Below are 22,017 nucleotides of genomic sequence, written 5' to 3' on the forward strand. Positions count from 1 at the left end.
GATACTGAACTCACAATAGGATATTATTGTGATACATATGATAAAAGGTTAACAAAAAATGTACTGTTGATTAAAATGCTAAATTTGGTATTACACTGTGTGTGTAAATGAATATTCTTGGACTTGGTGCTGGAAACCCAAAGCACAGGACAATAGAGACACCAGAATAACAATTTTCATGATTCTGAAGCTGAAAATACACAATTTTAGATGAATATGCTTGAACTGTGTCATTGACTAGATATATTTATAATAATGTACACCACTTTTTACTGGTAACATCAGACATTTGGTATTATCAGGACACACAAATATTCCCACATTGCATTATTAATACATTATATTCCACACAATATATATAAAAGTTTAATGCAGTACTGACACTAAAACTGAAAAATTGAATTTTTTCCTCACACAGTAATTTTTATTTTGTGAACGATACACAGTACATATTGTCACTATGCACAATACATATTGACACATTTTTGTATTGCGATATATTGTGACTCGATATATTGTTACACCCCTAATGAAAAGGTTCCTCCGGTGCGAAAGCCCGTTGATAAAACAGCAAAAGATAGCTTTAATTGTAAGGAATCAGGATTGATAGTCTATGTATTTAATTCAATAAGGACTAAAATACTATCCAGTGTTATTTTACATTTGATGACTTTTTATTCAGTTTCTGTAGTCGCCTATTTCTGTACCTGAATACTAGACCTATCCTCAAACTCTCTTTATTGTATTGTATTTGTTTGTGCTACTTTTTCAATTCAACAAATCAAGCTTCCTTGTGTTATGTAAACTCTTGAGCAACAAAATTACCCCATTGTTAGAACACAAATACAACGAGTGAGCAAACATTTGGGTGAGATACATGTTATTTTAAAAAGAATTGTCAAAGAGGGGATTTTAAAACCATAGTCAAGTGTAAGCGCAGATCATTTAAAAGGAGAACATTTGTTTAATTTTAGACTGTGGTTTGGCACTTGCTGTGCTCTTCCCCTTTCTGTTGAGGTATGTGTGTGTGTGTGTGTGTGAGTGTGTGTGTCTGTGTGTGTGTGTCTGTGTCTGTGTGTGTGTGGTAATAATATTTCACTGTTTTTACTGTTGTTTTGATCAATAAATGCAGCTTTGGTGAGCAGAAGAGACTTTGTTACAAAAATCTTACAGACTCCAAACTTTTAATAGTGCATAGTTCAATAAATAAATGTGTTTGTATATACATACTAAACAGGACAAAAACAGTACTCATTAGTATAGGAGATTAGTTTAATGGTATTATTGAAAAAGTCAACAATACCACTGAAAAACAATGAAAAAGGCATTGTTGGATGCAACCTCGTATAATAGATAACACACTCAAAATAGATTTAACACACCTTAGATGTTTATAATATTTTGTGCAAAGTATTAGTGAAGACGGGGGAGTAAAAACGAAAGCTTACAGGTATTTCTGAGGAAGTGCAAATTATTTGACAGGAAGTAATGATGAAATGCTGTTCTCTTTTCTCAAAAAATGTATCGGGTTATCGTAAGTTGTTGTTGGCAGACAGTTCATAGATCAGTCTTTGTGTTTGAATGTACAGTCAAACCGAAAATGATTCAGACACCAGATATAGCCTAGTTTTTTTTATTTTTTTATTTTTTTTACTAGTGGTTGCAGGACATTATAGTTCTTTTATGTAAGTGAGGATAGCAAAATAAAGTAAACTGTGACACATTATACCCCAAAATTCTTCATACAGTGACTACCAGTAACAATTATGAAAATTTGTGACCTGAGCATGTTTTGCTGAAGTGTTTTTTCTTTAATTGCTAATGCGACCTTTTTACACCACAGACTGAACAAAATTAAGCATTGCTTTGTGATTGGTCGACCTATATTGGTATTATAATTGTGCACTTCAATTTAACAGCTGACAGATATTCAACATAATTCATTTGTGAGACAGTCTAACAGAAGGATGGACAAAACCAGTGAAATATGAATGAGTTCTTGTCATATTTTATTACCATTTTCTTAACGATAGCGAATAAACTGTGATAATGTGAAAAATGTTGAAGGTGTCTGAATAAATTTTCGTTTGACTGTATAAGTCTTCCTTGGTTTCAGTCCCGTAAACACTATAGCATATAAACATCAGCTTGATCCAATCACACCTGTAATTCAGATGTACAGTAAATAGGGCTTTTGTGATTGGAATCCATACCAGTTCCAAGGATTTGGTTGTTTTGCGGTCCCGCCTCCCTTTGCCCCTCTTTCTTCCTAATTCTCCTCAAGACGAGTAACAAGTTTGAAGCACTGGCTTGACCCGTTCTGCTCGTGAAGCCGTACAGGAGCGGATCGGCAAGGCAGTTGAGCGTCGCGAGGAATACGCTGGCCTTATATCCGATGTAGAGCCATTTGGGATACGGACACTTATCCAGCAAAACCCTCAAAACCATCATGATGTGCACAGGCCCGAAACACAAGTAGAGAGTCAGCAAAATGCCTCCGAGAAGCTTGAACACACGCCGGCGCTCCGTCAACCCCAGAGTTTGGTTTTTCTTTACGTCCGAACAGATCTGCCAATAACAGAAACCCACCACCAATGCAGGAATGAGGAAGCCTACAACAAAACGAGCGACGTTGGCCCATTTTTGCTGAGGTGGCAAAGGAAATCGTTCCAAGCAGATTGAATAATCCTCAATATGTTTGTAGACACTATTTGGACGCACAGTGATTGCATTGAATACGACGGTAAAAATCCAAGCGGCAATGCTCACGCTGACTGCAATCCTGCGCTTTCTAAACTCGCAAAACTGTAGCGGGTGAACGATGGCTAAGTAGCGATCCACAGCGATGCAGCTCAGAAGTAAAGCGCTGGTGTAGAAGTTTGTGTAGAGCAGGAAAACGCACACGACACATGCGGCCTTTCCATAAATCCATGTGTCCTGGATAGCGTACTGAATCCACACTGGCAAACAAGTGATAAATAAGAGATCCGAGAGAGCCAGATTAAACAGATAAACGCCCAACTCGTTCTTCTGACGGATGAGCCGGTATGACACAAATAGGAAGAAGACGTTGGAGGGGATGCCGATCAGGATCACAGCCAAGTGCAACGCGACGAATACCTTCTTTTCTGGATTGTCAGACGGGTAGCACTCAGCATCGTCCGTTGCATTCATCTCAAGTCAGCTAGATAGGGATAAACATCATTATTTGTTATGTGATCGTTTTACCTGACAGCAGATACCAACTATTAATATTAATTTATTCAGGATCGTTTCAACCCCCAATGATCTTCTGTGCTCTTTTCATGCTGCTCTTTTATATACAGTGACATTGAAAATGGTCAGAAGCATGCACAATCATATGATAGTTTTGTATGAGTTATAAACATACTGGTCAAAAGTTTGGAATAATAAAGATTGTTTAATGTTTTTTAAAGAAGTCTTGTGTCACCGAGGCTGCATTTGTTTGAGCAAAAATAATATGAGCAATGAAATATTCATTGAGCAATGAAATATTATTACAATAGAATGTTCAATTCATCAAAGAACCCTGGAAAGAAAAGAAATAAAATAAAAATGGTTATGATTCAGCATCTGTTTTCAGGATTTTTTGAACAGAAAGTTGAATAAAAAAGTTTAATAGAAATCTTTTGTAACATTATAAATGTTTTTAATATCACTTTTGGTCCATTTTAATGCATACTTGTTGAATACAATTATTATATGATCTGCATTTGTGCTCCACAGAAGTCATACGAGCGACATGAGTGCGATTTGAAAGAATCTTCAGTTTTGAGTGAAACGTCCCTTTTAAGCAGATTTATACTGACTCATAATATTAAGAACAAAACTGTGTACAATATATACAACAGCTATACAATAGTTATTATACAATATCTTCAGTAGAAATCAACCAACCGAACCTTTAAAAACCATATTTGTTTTAATAGCATCAAAAGCCCATGTGCTGAATATTTTAGATCAAATCTACTCACCATAAGTGCAGCAATTCAGGAAACTGTTTTTATGACTAAAATATGATCAAATATTTGCAAAGATATAATCGAAGGAACTGCACATTGCAACAGTCTCCTTCACATGGGAGGAAGCAAGAGTGGCAAACATCACTTCCTCTTTGGCGTTACTTAGTTTAACTCCGGACAGAAACCACAAAACACTCAAGAAGCAGTGACAGCGTCCTGCCTTCCTGAAACATGATTTGTCATATTTGTTTATGTTTACTGTGTGTATACTTATAGCCTAAGTCTTTTAATCACTCATGTTGTTATTCTTGGATTACTGTTTTTAGGTTCTACCAAAAAGACTCGGGAGAATAAATACTGTGACAATTATCCATTTATTAGCAACCCAGCAAGCAATAAAGTTATTTGGCGCAGGCCCCGTCCATAGTGTCGTGGAAATTCTTTCACGACTTTAAATAATAATTGGAAGACAGCTGGAAATTTCAAAAGTTATAAAGATCTTTTAGCCTAGAAATCTAGACGCACCCTAGCGGCAGCAAAATGTATTTCGCAGCCAGGGTAGTCTAGCAACTCTCAATAAACCTTCTCGCTGCAAAAACCCAGATTGGGTCAGGCCAATCACGTTGTGTATAGAGTAGGCGGGGCGGGCTTAACATACACGACAGAGTTGTGACGGTTACCTGGCTGCTGCTACTTGAAAAAAAAGAATGGCGGCTGCTGATGGAGAACAACGGTCTTTCGAATCGGCTTTGGCCGCGACTCTGGAGGACTTGGAGTTAAGTTTTTCTTTGAGAAAAGAGCAAAGAACGGCACTTAAGTCATTCTTAAAAAAAGGAAGATGTGTTCGTCGTTTTGCCGGCCAGATATGGCAAAAGTTGAATCTATCAACTAAGCTCCGCTGTTGGGAAAACGCTCTGGTTGGTTGAAGCGCTGTCCTATTGCGTGCAGAGGGAATTTGAAAGACAGCCGTTTATCCCGCCCCTCGGATTGAGCCGTGACTATGGTGAGTTTCCAGACCTAACATCTTGATGTAGGTCTGGCTTGCCAGGCTAAAGATCTTTATTTCTTGCAAGAAATTGGCTGTTCACACATCAGTCAGAGTCTGATATGAGAAGGCAAAGAGTCAGTTCCTCTGCCAAGCTTATATACCCTTAACACATCCTGAATAGGCTGCATCTGTCTCAAAAGATCGCTTCGTTTACCTTAAAAGGAAAACGTCTTTGTTCAAGACCTCTTCTAACATAAATTCTATCTAGACAGAACAATACCATGACTGCAAAAGTTTCCTGTTATTAGCTGCTTCATTTTCACACATTTTGCCTATATTTAATTTGATCAAAGCTGCGCACATACTTTTCACACTTGAAGTACAATAGGTCACTTTGTTTCTTAGTCTTCTAACCCAGAACATCTTGTCCCTGCAAGCTTATCTTAACTTATACATTTCTAAAACTTGGTTACATATCTTTAATAATGTACTTTAGCTTATATGATTATATTTCTTTAAATGCTTATGAGTAAAAATAAATGTTCAACATTAACACAAGTTGCACACACCTAAAAGTAAAAAACACATCTAAATGTAAAATTTCCATTACAGTAGCTCGCAATCTGAGGGTCCGGACTCTGCATATCCTGCCTGAAGATCAAGGCAGGGGCGCAGCCGACCCCCGTGAGGTATGGAAGGGACCATCCTGGTGGTGGTGGTGAGGAGGATGGAGGGAAGGATTCAATTTGGAGGAGGTGGGGAGGATGGTGGTGAATTGAAGCGTCAGCATCTGCAAACTCAAACATGAGTAAGTACCGATCTTTTATACCACAAGTGTTGGAATGTGATTGGATAGATAAAAAGTAGAGTGACATAACAATTAAGTCTTCCTGGCAGAACCTAATGCTAGAGCTTTCATTTTTGATAATGAGGTTGAGTTATCTGTTATCAGTCTGTAAGACACAGTACTGGACTTTAAGCTAAAATATTTTGTCACACTTTATTTTAGGGTCCAATTCTCACTTTTAACTAACTATTAACAACCTTTTGCATCAATAATAATAATAATAATAATAATACATTTTATTTATTTGGCGCCTTTCTGGACACTCAAGGTCGCCTTACAAGAAGGTTCATTAGAACAAACTAAAAACTAACTAGGGTAAAAACTAGCATAAAAACAGGTTAAAATACATCAGTTAAAAGCAGTACAGGAGGACAATGCAGTAGTGATCAGAGTAAGTGGGCTTGTCTAAACAGATGAGTTTTGAGTGTGGATTTGAAGTGTGAAAGTGAGTCAGAGTTGCGGAGGTCAGGGGGGAGAGTGTTCCAGAGCTGGGGAGCAGAGCGGCTGAAGGCCCTACTCCCCATGGTGACGAGGTGGGCTGGCGGAACAATGAGATGGAGAGAGGAGGAGGAGCGGAGAGAGCGGGCAGGTGTGGCAATATGAATGAGATCAGTTAGGTATGGAGGGGCGAGGTTATGGATGGCTTTGAAAGTGAGGAGCAGGATTTTGTAGTGGATGCGGTGTGTGATGGGGAGCCAGTGGAGCTGTTGGAGGACTGGGGTGATGTGCTTAATGGAGGGTGTGTGAGTGATGATGCGTGCAGCAGAATTCTGAACAAGTTGGAGTTTATGGAGGGTTTTTTGAGGGAGACCAAACAGGAGGGAGTTGCAGTAGTCGATTCGGGAAGTGACAAGGCTATGGACAAGAACGGCAGTGGAAAGAGGAGTGAGAGAAGGGCGGAGGCGGTGAATGTTCCTAAGGTGGAAGTAGGCTGAGCGGGTGATGTTATTGATGTGTGCAGTGAAGCTGAGGGTGCTGTCCAGGATGACACCCAGACTCTTTACCTGAGGGGAGGGGGAGATGGAGGAGCCGTCGATGAAAATTGAGAAATTGTTTATTTTACTTAAGGTGGATTTTGTGCCAGTGAGTAGAAGTTCAGTTTTATTGCTGTTAAGTTTGAGGAAGTTTGAGGTGAACCAGGACTTTATTTCATGAAGGCAGTTGGTTAGGGAGGAGGGTGGGAGTGTGCTGTTAGGTTTACTGGAGATGTAGAGCTGTGTGTCATCTGCGTAGCAATGAAAACGAATGTTGTGTGTCCTGAAGATGTCACCAAGGGGGAGAAGATAGATCAGAAAAAGCAAGGGGCCAAGGACAGAACCCTGAGGAACACCAGAAGTGACAGGGAAGGGATGAGAGGTGAAGGGCTTTAGCTGGATGAACTGGGAGCGGTCGGAAAGGTCGGAGCGGAACCAGGTAAGGGGAATGCCAGTGATGCTGATGGAGGAGAGTCTGTCCAGTAGGATGGAATGCGAGATGGTGTCAAAGGCTGCACTGAGATCAAGCAGAAGGAGGATGGATAGTGAACCGGAGTCAGCAGAAAGGAGGAGGTCATTGGTGATTTTGAGAAGGGCCGTTTCAGTACTATGGAGGGAGCGAAAGCCAGATTGAAATTGTTCATAAAGCTTATTAAAGGAAAGGTGGGTTTGAAGTTGAGCAGCAACAGTTTTTTTCCAGGAGTTTGGAGATGAATGGAAGGTTTGAGATGGGGCGGAAGTTATTGAGGTCAGTGGGATCGGAGCCGGGTTTCTTGAGTATGGGAGTGACAGCAGCAGTTTTCAGAGAGAGGGGTACAGTACCAGAAGTGAGGGAGGCATGAAGAATATTAGTGATGAGGGGGGAAAGAGCGGGAATGGAAGCTTTGACAAGAGAAGTGGGGAGAGGGTCTAGTTGACAGGAGGAGGTATTAGATTTCTGGATAAGAGTGGAAATCTGGTTAACAGAGGGAGGGGTAAATGTTGAAAATGGATGGGTTGAAGTGGATGAGGTTGGAATGGGTGGGCTTAAGACTAACGGAGTTTGCTGGTGAATGTGTTGGATTTTTGTAGTGAAAAAAGATGACAGTTTATTGCAAAAGTCAGAAGAATAGAGATGGGATGGAAGTGAATCAGGGGTTTTTGTTTTTGAGAAATGAGGGAGAAAAGAGCCTTGGAATTGCCTTCATTGGAGCTGATTAACCGAGAGTAGTAGGTGGATTTGGCTTTGGAGATGGAGTCTTTGTATTGGAGGATGTGAGTTGTATACATGTCTTTGTGTATGGTGAGTCCAGTTTTCCTGTGGAGTCTTTCCAGTCGGCGGCCTATTGCTTTTTGTTTTCTTAGGGTCGGAGTAAACAAGGGTGCTGTGTTAGTGAAATTGACAGATCGAGTTTTGAGTGGAGCCAGAGTGTTGAGAATGTTTTGGAGGTGTGTGTTGTAATATGAGAGAAACTCATCTGTTGTAGAAAGGCTATCTACACTGGGAAGGTTATTAATATGAGTTATGAGATTGTCCAGGTTGATGTCCTTGATTTTACGGAAGTGAATAGTACGTGGTGGGTTGGCTTTACTGAAAGACAGATTGACATTAAATGAAAGAAGCAGATGATCAGTATAAGGGAGGTGGTCAGTTTTGCAGTCCGTAGGTGTTATTCCTGAGCAGCAGATTAAGTCCAGATTATGTCCTTTATTGTGTGTGGGAAAGTTGACAAACTGTTGAAATCCAAGACTATCGATACATGAGGTAAAATCTTTAGTGAAAGTGTTATTGATTTAATAAACTCATAATTACTGCTTATTAATAGTTAGTAAGGTTGCTTTTAAGGTATAGGGTAGGATTGAAGGATGTCGATTATGGTCATGCAGAATAAGGCATTAATACAGTATGTGCTTTTAATAAACAGCCAATATCCTAGTTGACACAGTTCACCCTAGTCACCATCCTCTTCACTACACTTCCCAGCATCCATCCTGGTTCCCACCCACACGTCATTCCTCATCACACTTATGTAACGACTGAAAATTTTCGGCCGAAGACTTTTACCACTGAAACAATACGGCCGAAATGTTGTGATGACGCAAACAGAAACCGCGACCTGCACATGCTTGTCTGAAGCAACATGTCTGCGGTGTGGACGTATCTCAGTATATCTGAGAAAGACCCACGGACAGCGATTTGCAAAACATGTAATGTCGAAATTTCAAGAGGGGGGTGCATGTGCAAAGACTTTCTCCACGTCGGGTTTAATTTATCACCTGAAATCCAAACATTCCGATCGCTACGCTGAATATGAGAGGAACGCGGCACAGAAAAGGAAAACGCCTCCGAGCACGCCCACTCCGTCTGTGGCGGACGTTTTTGAAAAGGCAAGGAAGTTTCCCAGTGATGGTGTCAAGGAAAAGGGCATTACACAAAAGATTATGGAATTAATTGCCTTAGATGATCAGCCATTCCCTGTCGTAGAAGATGTGAGATTTCGTAGGCTGATCGAGCACATTGAGCCCCGTTATGTCATGCCGAGGAAACAACATTTCTCAGAGCTGTGTTTACCTGAGCTGTTTAATGTTGTTGCAACTCACGTCCATGAGCATATAGTCATATATAGCATATAGTTCACTTGTTCTGAATGCACTTTCTTGTAGTAGTCCTGCAGAGAAAATTTTTAAATGCACTTGACCTAAATGCACTTTGTTTTTATGAGAGAACATTTAATTTTAAAACCTTTCTGCAGGCCAGTAGGCCTGTACATTATTATTTAATGTACACATGAGTGGGGTCAAGTTAAACATTTTAGTTTGAATTTTATTTTATATTGTGCATTGTTGCAATGTGCTAAATAAATATTTGCATAATTTGTAGTTGATTTATTCTTTGAAACTTTAATATTAATTTATGCAGTTGCAATGCCTTGATTTTAGTAAAGTTAGTACACACAGTCATAGCCATAAATGCAATGGTACTAATAATTGCCATCATTTCTTTCTGTGTTTCGGTTTTCGGCCTTGGTTTCCTCTTTTTCGGTTTTCGGTTTCGGCCAAGAATTTTCATTTCGGTGCATCCCTAGCGACGATCAGATACGATGCCTTTATTGCTGTAAAAAAATGTGGTCATGTGGTCAGGACCTCGGCCATAGGAAAGACCTACAGACCTTAAAACAGACTTTCCTGCATTCATTTATCGATGAACTGATCCATAAATGAACATGCATCCCAGAATATTTTATGAATGATTTATTGTCTTGTGTAATGTCTTTTAATACTATTATTTTTTGATACTGTGTATTTTACAATAGAATCAATGGTCAGTGTAACCTCACCTATACCATGTTTGGTCTCTATAAATTGGTACTTTGAAGATCGAAATGATCGTGTATATGATATGTTGATAGCTGTGCAACATATTAGTATTACAAGAATCTTTCATAGTTTTTCTTCATCAGCGACCATTCCAGCTGCACATGCAAATGAGCACGCTTGAAACAAAATATCCATAAATCGCCAACAGAGGAATTTTCCCGCTTGGAAATTCCACCTTTCTCATTGGTCAAGCAAACCCAGAGAGGTGGGACTTTTCTCAGGCTTTATTAGAGACAAATTCACAGTGACCCTCGCTCTCTTCTTCTGGCCTCTACTGCTGCATCTTCGGGTTTATGTCTGTGGGGCCGTGACCACAGCCTGCTATGCCTTCACTCGCTCAAAAGAGTCAGACTGTATTTTCTTCATTCCAACTCAGAAGAAAACTGCAACTTTACCATCACTGAGTGGGCAACCATCAACTCTTCCGACTTCCTCACTCCTTGGTTTCCTGCGTGGTCCAGTTGACAGGCCACAATCTGCATGTGCATCTGCATGTGCTCAGCAAAGAGCCTTGAAAACCTTCAACCAAAACAGTCAAACAAACCACTCAAATTCATCAACTTTTCTTCATTCACCGCCGAAGAAATCGATTGAGACTGATGGAACCATCAAAATCCTTCTTCAGGAACTTCACGAAATGTTTCCACTGCAAAGCCCATGCAAGTATACATTTAATGAGGTGCTCTGACTTTCCCTACCTGCTCACCTCATCCCTGCACCTTTATTATCAATAATATCACTATTCACCATCATTCTTCCTCTCCTGTGTCTGCATCCGTGACAGAAGGTCGGACCTAAACCGAAGAATGGATCCTGCTGTACTTCTCCTTTGTATAGACCAGGACCAGCTACCTCTCGAGGCCCACACCGCGGCGTTTCTTGATCTGGCGTGCCTTACCTCCTACCCAGACCGAACATTGAGTGTTTCCAGAGCCTCGTCTCAAGATGGCCGCCACCCTTCCAGAGCCTCGTCCTGTTGAGACAGCCCTTCCAGAGCCCTCGTCCAAGATGGCCTCCGCCGCGCTTGAGCCCTCGTCCAAGATGGCCGTCGGCGTAGCGGCTGAGCCCTAGTCCAAGATGGCCGCCACCGCACCTGAGCCCTTGTGCAAAATGGCCGTTAAATTTTAACGGACGGAACCAGATGACCGCACACGCTCAGTCAATGGACGAACTGACAGGATTAACGTTAACGCTACCTCTGGTTGAGTGGCCTGACTTCTACACCTACCCGATAGAGAAACCGAGGGTAAAGAGAAACTGAGGACATATAAATATATTTAGATGCCTATAATATAACTATGTGCTGAATGGTCATGTAAAGACTTGAGTGGTTCAATCCGCAGTTCTGCCTAGCCAGCGCCAAGACGACAATGTAAAGAGTGACACTACGGTGCAATTTTTTCTTGCACCCAAGAACACAACAAGATGACTTTTAATAATAAAAATAATAATTTAAGCTCCTTATTATGTAGCCGAATCTGTGCTGGTTTGTATTGGCCGCCTCCAGTTTTCCGTTTGTTTTGCCTCCAGCTAGCGCCGTGACGTAACTGTGACGTCGGCGCAAAAGGGGTCTATATGGGCCACGCCCTCGTCAGCCTCCAGGGTGCCCCCCCCCCATCCCAGAGATGTTATACGGCTTCTGTCACAGTTCACCCTAGTCACCATCCTCTTCACTACACTTCCCAGAATCCATCCTGGTTCCCACCTGCAAGTCATTCCTCATCACACTCACCTGCATCTCATCATCACTCTCATTACCTCCCCTATAAAGGCACACTCCTCACCACAGTTCCTTGTCCGACCTTGTTTGTTCGTTTGTGTAATGTGGACTCATCTCCCTGTCTCCAGCGCCTTCCTCGATCACCCTTTGGACTTTCCCTACCTGCTCACCTTATCCCTGCACCTTTATTGTCAATATTATCACTATTCACCATCATTCTTCCTCTCCTGTGTCTGCATCCGTAACTCTAATAATATGCATGCCAATAAGCAACTAGTTAATAGTGGGAATTGGACCCTAAACTAAAGTGTTACCAAATATTTTAATTAAAATCAATTTGATTAATATGGTGTCATTTTATAGAGAGAATAGAGCAGCGATAAATAATACATTTAATTCACAGTGGTTTTGTGTATCCGCTGAATGCACGTGTGGAGTCAAACATCTCTCAGAAACCACAGACGATGTTTCGATAGTGGGTTTGCGTGCTGTGAAATGGATAAGATCTCTCTGAGCTCTCTGGAAACAAACACACACACCAAACAAGTGCACAGAAATGCAGCATTCAAGAGTTTGGACACACCTGCTCATTTTTATTATCTTAACAGTTCACATGCAAATGCACAGTTTATATTTGTCCACAAAGTATATAAGCAGAAGTCTTTAGGTTTAACCCTGTATCATATTTGATAGAAAAATTTCTATCAATATGATCAAAACTTTGCTGAAAATAAAAACCTGTTGCACTCAATCTACTACATGTGTACAATTGTACAAACATCCCCCTCCAGCTCATTTGCTGTGAAATCTTTACTTTATCAAGTAAACATATGAATAACTTTGATATTGTTTGTAATATTTCAAGATCAACACTTACTGGACTGAAGCAACTTCATTTGACTTGATTATTCACACATATAGGCAAATTCTTTTTAAAAATCTTGTTCAAATGTGAGACTCAAATATGATTGTCAGGCTTTTGAGGAAGGTTTATTTGTTCATCTCTCAATCATTGTATTGCATTGCATTATATGTTTTAAAACTACAGAGATTTGATCCTAAAACTAAGCATTTAAATATCATCTTATTAGTGACGACTGATATTGCATTTTATGTCAGTAGTCTGTTATACTGTTATAAAGATCTCATTGATATACATTAAAAAGAATTTCATCTTTTTGTCCATATAAATATCCAAATTCCATATTTTTGCTCAGTTTGAGTCTCTGAACTATTTCCCCCCTCCTTAATTCACTCTATCATACTCTATGAGCCATAAAACCCTGAACAGAAAACACATATGCAAACTTTTTTATTCCGCTTTTCACTTTCGAAAAGATTTTTCTTTCAATGATTTCATATGTCAGGCTTTACAGGGTTACGATCATAAGTAACATAAATTAAGTCAATTGTGTCCAAACTTTTGGCTGCTACTGTATATAAGCATTGTGAATACTAACAAATGAGTGTGTCAAGACATTCATATACAGTATATTTGCAGTCTTAAAGTGTTATTATAAAGTCAGGGTTTCACCACAGATGAATAAATCTTGCTGAATTGTTTCCCACAGCACTTAAAAAGGTTTTTCATTTCAGTTTTGGCACTTTCACTTATGAGACAATAAATGATGGGATCCAAAACGCTGTTTATTGTCGTGGTGGCCACAAACACCATGTAAACCCCTCTCAGATTTTGTGCAACACCGCAGTCTCCGGGCTCCATCAGTCCTCTGATGAACATCACCACCTGAAACGGGGTAAAAGCCACCAAGTAGGTGAACAGAAGAAACAGGAGTAGAAAGCAGATCTTTCTCCGTTCGCTGACCACAGTAGATGTGCTTTTATTCAGCGCCCTGATGATCTCCATGAAGCAGAAGGTCATAATGAGCACAGGAATGAGAAACCCCAGGACGGCTCGTGTGATGGCCACGTTGGCAGAAGCTTTGGTCATAATCATTGGCTCCTCGCACATTCGACTGGCAGAAAAGTTCCTGATCTCATCTCTGTGCGCCAGAAGACCGAGATGAAGCGTAATCTCCACCAGCCATACGATGACGCTCACTATCACAGTGGTCCTGACCTCTCGCACCCGCGCGAAATGCAGCGGGAACACTATGGCTAAATATCGATCCATCGAGATGCAGCACAGAAACCCCGAGCCCACGTAGAAGCTGTTGAACATGACCACCGCGATAACACTGCACAGACTGTCACCCGCCGCCTGCCCGAGCGCCATCGTGATCCAGACGGGCAGAGTTAGAATATACAGCAGATCTCCGACACACAAGTTAATCAGATAAACCGCCAAATTATTGCCTTTCTTCATCAGAACACAGGCCACGTACAGAGACAAACAGTTCGCTGGAAATCCAATGATGAAGAATATTGAGTAAGCCGTCGGGTACATGTACCGCTCCACCGTGTTGCCATGTGTGCAGATACTCCAGTTTGAAGAAGCGTTGTCAGCCATGGTATTATTTTTCTAAAGAAGCTGAGTGCAACTCTCATCCTCTCAACATATACTGTAATACTGTGAGTAGGCGTTGACTTCACGGAAAAATATGCCATGCAAATCATGTTTTAGAAACTATTTCAGCATGGCTGCTGATTTCCAGGATAAAATGCTGTAGAGGGAATATTGTGTATGTGTGTAATTTGTTGTTATTTATATATTAAGTCTTTCAATTCTTTTAATATATGGGAAATAAATCTACCCAGTTTCCTTATAGATATCTTTATTTTTATAGTACAATACAATACAATATGTTATATTAAATTATTTATTACATGTTCCGTGTATGTAAATGTTTGGGTAGTGATCCTTTTAAGCACTTCATGTTAGTCTACATTATCATATTACATTTCTTTACACGTATTAAAACAATATTAATCCGTTTTTAATCTGAGTGTTGAGTGTTTGTTGATTTGTTATGTGTGTTTTTGTGTCTTTTATTGTGTTGTGTAATGTGTTTTATTGTGTTGTGTACAAGGACCCCCTTGAAAGCGAGATGGCTCATCTCTCAATGAGTTTATCCTAAAGAATACATTTATTGCAATCTCTAATGTAAACTCTCATGTTTTGACATAAAAGATTAAGTTACTGATTTTAATTGCAAACATAAAAAGTCCTGGTTGTCTAATAAGGAGCAGTCGAGCCTTCTTAGTGTTTTAAAAATAGCGATTTTGATGCTATTATAGTCGTGCCCCAAGCACTCCTATTCAAAAGGCAATTTGACCGAAAACGAAAATACAATCAAACTTAAAAGTGGCGTTTCCATTCTAATTATGCTTTTAAACGAAAGTTCGCCTCGGGTAGATTCACAAAAAGACCCTAGGTTGCATTTTGGCGACAGTTATCCTTTAAGCCCATCTGTGTAGCATATAAGACCACTACACTTTTACATTGTATTAAATAAGCACTTCAATTATGATTCTTTTTTTGACTAATCAGACCAAATAATTATAGAACTGCTGATCAAATTGGATTAGTTTAGTTTTAGGATTTGCCATTTTTCAGTATCCATATAGTATCTGGGTGTTTCTTTAATCTGAATCTTAATCTCTTAACCTCTCTCTCTCTCTCTCTCTCTCTCTCTCTCTCTCTCTCTCTCTCTCTCTCTCTCTCTCTCTCTCTCTCTCTCTCTCTCTCTCTCTCTCTCTCTCTCTCTCTCTCTCTTCTTTCTTTCTTTCTTTCTTTCTTTCTTTCTTTCTTTCTTTCTTTCTTTCTTTCTTTCTTTCTTTCTTTTTTTCTTTCTTTCTTTCTTTCTTTCTTTCTTTCTTTCTCTCTCTCTCTCTAATCTGTTCATCTATCTCACCAGCAACGACAGACAATCTTTCTGCACAAATTCCTTTAAGGCTGATGAACTGCAGATGTATCGTGTGTTATCATACCATACGTATGGACAGTTTAGACATCTGGATTAAAACCAGATAACTGAAACATCTTCACATATGTAATGTATATGTGAAACAAGAGTGGTTTATATGAAGAAAAGTTGAATGGAAAAGTAGATGTTCTGACTATCTCTGTCATTTCTGCAGTGGTTATTGCATTAGATCCTGGCTTCATCCCAATTCACATATTTTGTATATAGAAATACACACATATGCATATATATTTGCATGTATATAGGCTACTGTATATATATATTTATACATAATTTATATTAAATATAAATATTTTATTCATAAAAAAAACTTAAATATATACATGCATGTGTACATTTATATATACAAAATATTTATACACAGTACAAATTATGTAAACACAAACTTTTATTGTGGATGCGATTAATCGTTTCACATCCCTAATTGTTTCACATGTTTTAAATTTTGTGTTTTTAAAATGAGGAATGTTTTACAAGACGCATCCTATTACACTTCCTAGCATTCTAGATAAAATGCATGTCAATTTTCCACTGATGTTGATGTCGAGTGAGTCATGTACCGTTTTCTGTTTTATATCTGTCTCATTTGAATCGCTGGTTTCACATCAGCAAGGATCAGAGTATTGTAAAATTTAATATGTTGCAGTTCCAAATAAATTTGCCATCCAGCTGGTGAGATCATTGAATGGGTCTGATGGCACAGATGTGTGGGTTAGTAGAAGAGTATTTGCTTATACGTAATATAAATATCAATGGCTTGAGTATTTGCATATTTACAAGTTAGCAGCACAGTTACATTCATGCATTTGGCAGATGCTTTTATCCAAAGCTACATGCATTACATTCAATTACACATTTACATTTTATTTTACAAGTTCTTGCTTTGACCCCTTGACCTTGGTGTCACTAGCACCATTATCTACTGTTTGAGGTACAGGAAAACAATAATAACTCAACATTACAGTTAAAAGTGTGAAAAAAATAATAGTGGTGCATAGATGGTGTTAAAACCAAGAAGACTAATTCACCGCTGGTCAAAGTGGTCAACTTTTGACATGCTTCTTTAAGTGATAGCTTACAAAGTTGCAGTCCCTGTGATTTTTCTAGTAATGGAAAGCAAACGAGCTGTTTTAGATTAATTGTAAAGATGAACTTGATGATGTTTGGACTGTTTAAACAATTTCCAGCACCTTCTTTACCAGAATGACCAAAAACATGTGAAAGACAGAAAGTCGAAGCCCCTTCGGCCGGATCGTGAACAAGTCAGCATCGCCGGTTTAATGTAAATATTATGCTTGAAAGTGTCTTTTCACCATATTTGGTTTAGCAATTTCACGACAACTATGAGAAATCTGCTGGTTAAATGCTGCACATACACATTTCATACAAGTTCCCTTCAAACCATGTTGCTTTTCTAATGATGTTAAATGTCACACTCCGCTGTTTTATCAAATGTGTGTGAATGTGGTGACATTGCTGTTTCGATAATAAGATAAAGGTGTTCACCTCTAAGTGCTCTTTGTTCAAAGTTGCATCAAAGCTGAAGAGATGGTTTGAGTAAGCGCATCTGTGCTTAGCATTGCTTATCTAAAGCGACTTCCTCTAAACCAGCTCTTCCTGTTTATATCACAAGCTCTGCCCATTAACCTCAAGGGGAAAAGCCAAATTAAAATATTTACCAAATAGTTTGTTGGAAAAAAAGTATTTATCATTGCTGAATACTTGCAAGCGTATCCATATCAAATATTTAGAAATGTGAAAATGTGTAGCACTAACAGTTTGAAGCTGACATGTTGATACAGAATGTCAGTAATTCACCATCTTTGGCCAAAATTGTATGCATCCTTGGGGGAAGACAATCCCAGAATGCATTGCAACAACCTCAGAATGAGTCGAGATATTTTGATAATACTTTTATTTTTTCCAATACTGAAAAGTGCAGATAAAAAATATGATTAAAAATAATATGTCTATGCAAACGTGGTAAATTAATGTTTCACAGTTTTTTTTTCCCTCACCATATACAGTAAGTGCTGTGCTTTTGTCAAGTTAAAACAGGAAGTGCATCGTGTGTAATGTGAATGTCCCCTTAGAAGCAGGTATTTATGAAGGCAGTGCACAGGTGTTTTGGAAAGGAGAATGTTGAGAACAGATGCAGTAAAGGCTTTTAACTAAATTTTGGCTAAATTCAAACCAGAATGACTCTCTACAATGTTGTACATTTAACCGTGGGTTATTCTTGCCTCATGTTAAATGTTAAGACACATTGTTTTCCTTTAGAATTCATTTTTGGAGCCTGTATAATCTTCATAATTCAGGGTTCTCACAGTCTGGGGAAAAATCTGAAAATCTGGGAAATGTAAAAGTGTGATTATTGTTATTATTATGATTAGGTCTACAGATGCAATGGAAATTCAATCAAATTATCAAATTAATTAAATCGGTTAAGGAGGGATAATATCTAAAATCATGTATGATGTGCAATTTTTTTAATTATATATATATATATATATATATATATATATATATATATATATACACAGTGATGTGAATAAGTATGGACACCCATGCTAAAGTTGCCTAAAATGAGGAATAAAAAAATCATCTTTTGGAAATTGATCTTAATGCCTTAATTATAATGCCTAAAATCCAACCTATAAGGACACCAATTTTCTTTGTGAATGAATAATGTATCGTAAATAAATAAATGTTCTTCATTAAAATACAGGGTGCATAAGTCTGGACACCCCTATGTTAAATTCCCATAGAGGCAGGCAGATTTTTATTTTTAAAGGCCAGTTACTTCATGGATGCATAAAGCAAAAGCTGAATCCCGGACATTTTGGACGATCTCGACGGCCGGACATGTCCGGGAAAAAGAGGATGGTAACCCCTACTACTCAGCTTTCTCCTACTACTCAGCTTTCTCCACAGAACAAGAGCCTGTTAGCTAAGCTTCCAAAGAAAGACGGCTGACACTGTGTACATTCTGTGAGTGAGATCCCTCCTCCTATGGGCGGGTTGAACACATGCGGAACAGCTCCTCCTACTGGCTGTAGTCTTTAGCCTCTGGTCAAAAAATCCTCCGATGACGCAAAATGACGATTTTTGCGTCATTGGAGGATTTTTTTCCAGACAAAAAAATACATAAATCTCTCATCTCAGGGAGATATGAGGGTGGAAAGCATGGTCATTCGAAAATACTACAGGTTTTCTACTAATACAAAGCTTAATGCTAAATACTGAAGTATCCCTTTAAAGGTTGGATTTTTCATCATTTTTTTAATTAAGGCATTAAGATCAATTTCCAAAAGATGAATTTTTATTCCTCTTTTTAGGCAACTTTAGCATGGGTGTCCATACTTATTCACATCACTGTATATATATATATATATATATATATATATATATATATATATATATATATGAATGCCATATCTAAAAATAGTTTGGTCAAGAAGAGTGGGAACCATAATTGCAACAATATTGGAGCCACTGATTGATAGCATTGATAGATCATGGTGTCGTTGTGTTGTAAAAATCCCGAACTAGTCTTTCTCATATAACACAACAGGCTTGATTTGATTGGCAGTTGTCGTAGATGTTAAAACCGTCCTCTGTAGAGCAGTCACATCCGAGGAGTGTTTTCTTCTGTTATAGATGCTGCTGACTTTCCTCCTGAAATAGTTTCCAGAGCAAACATAGAGCGCCGGATTCAGGCAGCTGTTTGAGAACGCCAAGTATACGGAAAACTGGTGTCCAATATTTAGAAAGTGGTTCCACTTATCCTCATCCAAAACTTTTAGATCACAGAGTAGATCGATGAAAGTTACGAAGTGAAACGGACCCCAGCAGACGAGGAAGAACAGGGTGACGGCACACACCAGGATTGTAGCCTTTCTGTCGTTTCTGTCTTCACAATTAACGTTGCCTCTCCTTCGATTCAAGGCTCGGACGATATTGAAACAGCAGAATGTGATGATCAGGAACGGCAGAGCAAAGCCCACCAGGTTTAGCGCCATAAAATAAACCACTCTCCAACTTTTGCTGGGATAATCCAGTATGCATTCGACGGCTTGGTGAGCCGGAATGTCTACCAGTTTCCGCATCAAGGCAGTCGGGAAACCCATTCCCACACCAAACAGCCAAAGAACAATACAAATGAGCTTAGCGTAGCGTTTCCGTCGCAGCCATCGAGCCTTCATGGTCAAGACGAGCGCAAGGTAGCGGTCCACGTTCACCATGACCAGCATGTAGATGCTGGTGTACATGTTGACGTTTATGGAGAGGTTGATGACTTTGCACATGAATTCCCCATAAGACCACATGAAATAGTTAAGGATGTTCATGGCCCAAAATGGCAGACAGACTAGAAGAATAAGGTCAGCCAGTGCCAGATTACCAAGGTAGATCTCAGGGACGGACCATCGGCTTCTCTGGAGCAAGAACACTAGCAATACGAAAGAATTCCCCAGAATTCCCACCAAGCACACGACGAAGATGTACGGTGGAATAATGGAGTAGACTAGTTGCCACTCTGTTGAGTTGAAAAAATCCATATATGATGGAGTGACGGATGCATTTGGAGGCTGAAGTGTCGCCATCAACACGAGCTTTTCTGGCTGCATCCTAGAAGATAAAAGAGCTGCTGAACTCACTGCACAAGACGGATCTCTTTTACTTCGGGTTCAAATTTGAAATCTATTAATATTATGCTTTGAATTAATTTTAGGTAATCGCATTGGCTACAAGTCATTTGAACAATTTTGAAAAAAATCTTTATTGTTGAATCTCATATAAGGAAATTAAGGAAAATTTATGTACATTAGTGTAAATCATAGTTTAATGTGTCTTTCTGTGGTTCTGAACAGACATTACACAGAAAAATATTGGTGTAGGATTTACTTATTTCACTCTAATAATTATTGGTAAGAAATGGCAAGTAACCCGTTGAATTAAATATGAAATTAAGTTGAAAGACTGAAGTATAGTATGTTCTTATAAAACATGCTCTAATAATCATTATTCATCATTTTTACAGTGTAGAAATTTGGTGTCTTATCCATTTTTGTCATTCAAACTCATATTTGCATTTTCTCAGATACACAAATAAAACATTTAATCTTTTTTAGCAAGTGATTTATTTTTATTGTTTTTATTTTAAAATTATTTATTTTAATTTTACATTTGTATGATTTTGTCAATTTTTTTTTATCAGCACGTAAATCCCAATTTGGGAAACTGATTTATTGTTTAATAAAATGCACAAACAATTTACAAGCAAAACATTTCATTAAAGTTTGTTTTTGTTTGAAATAAAACAAAATATCTTTCTCAAAAGCTCAAAAGACGAAAAGCATTGTGTCTATGCCTGATCTAATGCAATGAATGATGTTCACAGCCTAATTGTGACAAAATCATCCAAGTAGCCTACTTTTTGAAGCCAGTTTGAATCATAAATAATATATGACTACTTACCTTTACACCTGGAGTAGTTTTCTTTGCGAGTGGACTGATATTCCTCACTCTATCAACCTTTATCTTCTTGTTCTCATTGAAGGAATGTTCAGTAAGAGACGGAGAAAAGCTCTGTCTATACGAACACATTCCTCCACAGTCAGCGAGCTCCTGGTGAGGCAGAATCTGTTTACACTTCAGACTTCGTCTTCCATAATTGAGCACACAAACACTATTAACACACTGAAGAGAGATAGATGAAGGCTTCAGAGAAATGCAAACACAACGTCTGTGGGCCAAAACTCTGGATATTGTGCTTGATTTATTTCCGGATTGGTTTGTTTCCTTATTAGAAAGTATTACATACTTCACATAATACTAATAGAAAATATAACACTAAAATGACACAAAGTTGGGCAGTTGCGAGCAGTGTTACGTTATTCTAATCTATTTTTATTATACACGTGTTTTTTATGAGATCATATTAATTGAGAGATTCAATATTTGTACTTCTGTAAATTAATGGATGGATGGGCAGATAGATGGATGAAAGAATTGACGGATGGATGGATGGATGGATGGATGGAGGTATGGACGGGTAGATTGACAGATAGATAAATAGTTAGAAGGATATGGATGTGTAAGCCTGTATATCAGTCCAATGGCGGCCTCCAATAATACGGGGAAGGTTTCTGCGCGTTACTGTCTTTCCTATTTCGCAACACAACAAGATTAAATGAAATTCATTTTCTCATATGTATTACCTCGTTATTTCATCTGACTCCATAAATGAAAAAAGGTTTT

General features: G+C 38.7%; 3 protein-coding genes across 3 annotated transcripts; all 3 read right to left on the reverse strand.

Moving 5' to 3' along the window:
- Positions 1-408: 408 nt before the first annotated feature.
- gpr65 (G protein-coupled receptor 65) lies at positions 409-4,126 on the reverse strand. The gene is made up of 2 exons (XM_081347903.1): positions 3,996-4,126; positions 409-3,184 (listed from the first exon to the last, which is right to left on the reverse strand). Exon 2 carries the CDS (start codon positions 3,172-3,174, stop codon positions 2,158-2,160), a length of 1,017 nt encoding a protein of 338 aa, XP_081204029.1. The 5' UTR covers positions 3,175-3,184; positions 3,996-4,126; the 3' UTR covers positions 409-2,157.
- A 9,265-nt stretch (positions 4,127-13,391) lies between these two features.
- LOC308707687 (G-protein coupled receptor 4-like) lies at positions 13,392-14,276 on the reverse strand (the record flags this gene model as incomplete). The annotated part of the gene is made up of 1 exon (XM_081394304.1): positions 13,392-14,276. The coding sequence occupies one exon, from the start codon at positions 14,274-14,276 to the stop codon at positions 13,392-13,394; it is 885 nt and encodes a 294-aa protein (XP_081250430.1).
- Positions 14,277-19,304: 5,028 nt separating this feature from the next.
- Positions 19,305-20,384, reverse strand: bdkrb1 (bradykinin receptor B1; the record flags this gene model as incomplete). Its single annotated transcript, XM_081347901.1, has 1 exon — positions 19,305-20,384. The coding sequence occupies one exon, from the start codon at positions 20,382-20,384 to the stop codon at positions 19,305-19,307; it is 1,080 nt and encodes a 359-aa protein (XP_081204027.1).
- Positions 20,385-22,017: the final 1,633 nt, after the last annotated feature.

Source organism: Scardinius erythrophthalmus (genome assembly GCF_964197995.2).
Source record: "Scardinius erythrophthalmus genome assembly, chromosome: 19".
Classification (NCBI taxonomy): domain Eukaryota; kingdom Metazoa; phylum Chordata; class Actinopteri; order Cypriniformes; family Leuciscidae; genus Scardinius; species Scardinius erythrophthalmus.

Coding starts and splice junctions, on each gene's coding strand:
- gpr65 (XM_081347903.1), bottom strand. CDS start 3,174: ATGAATGCAACGGACGATGCTGAGTGCTACCCGTCTGACAATCCAGAA.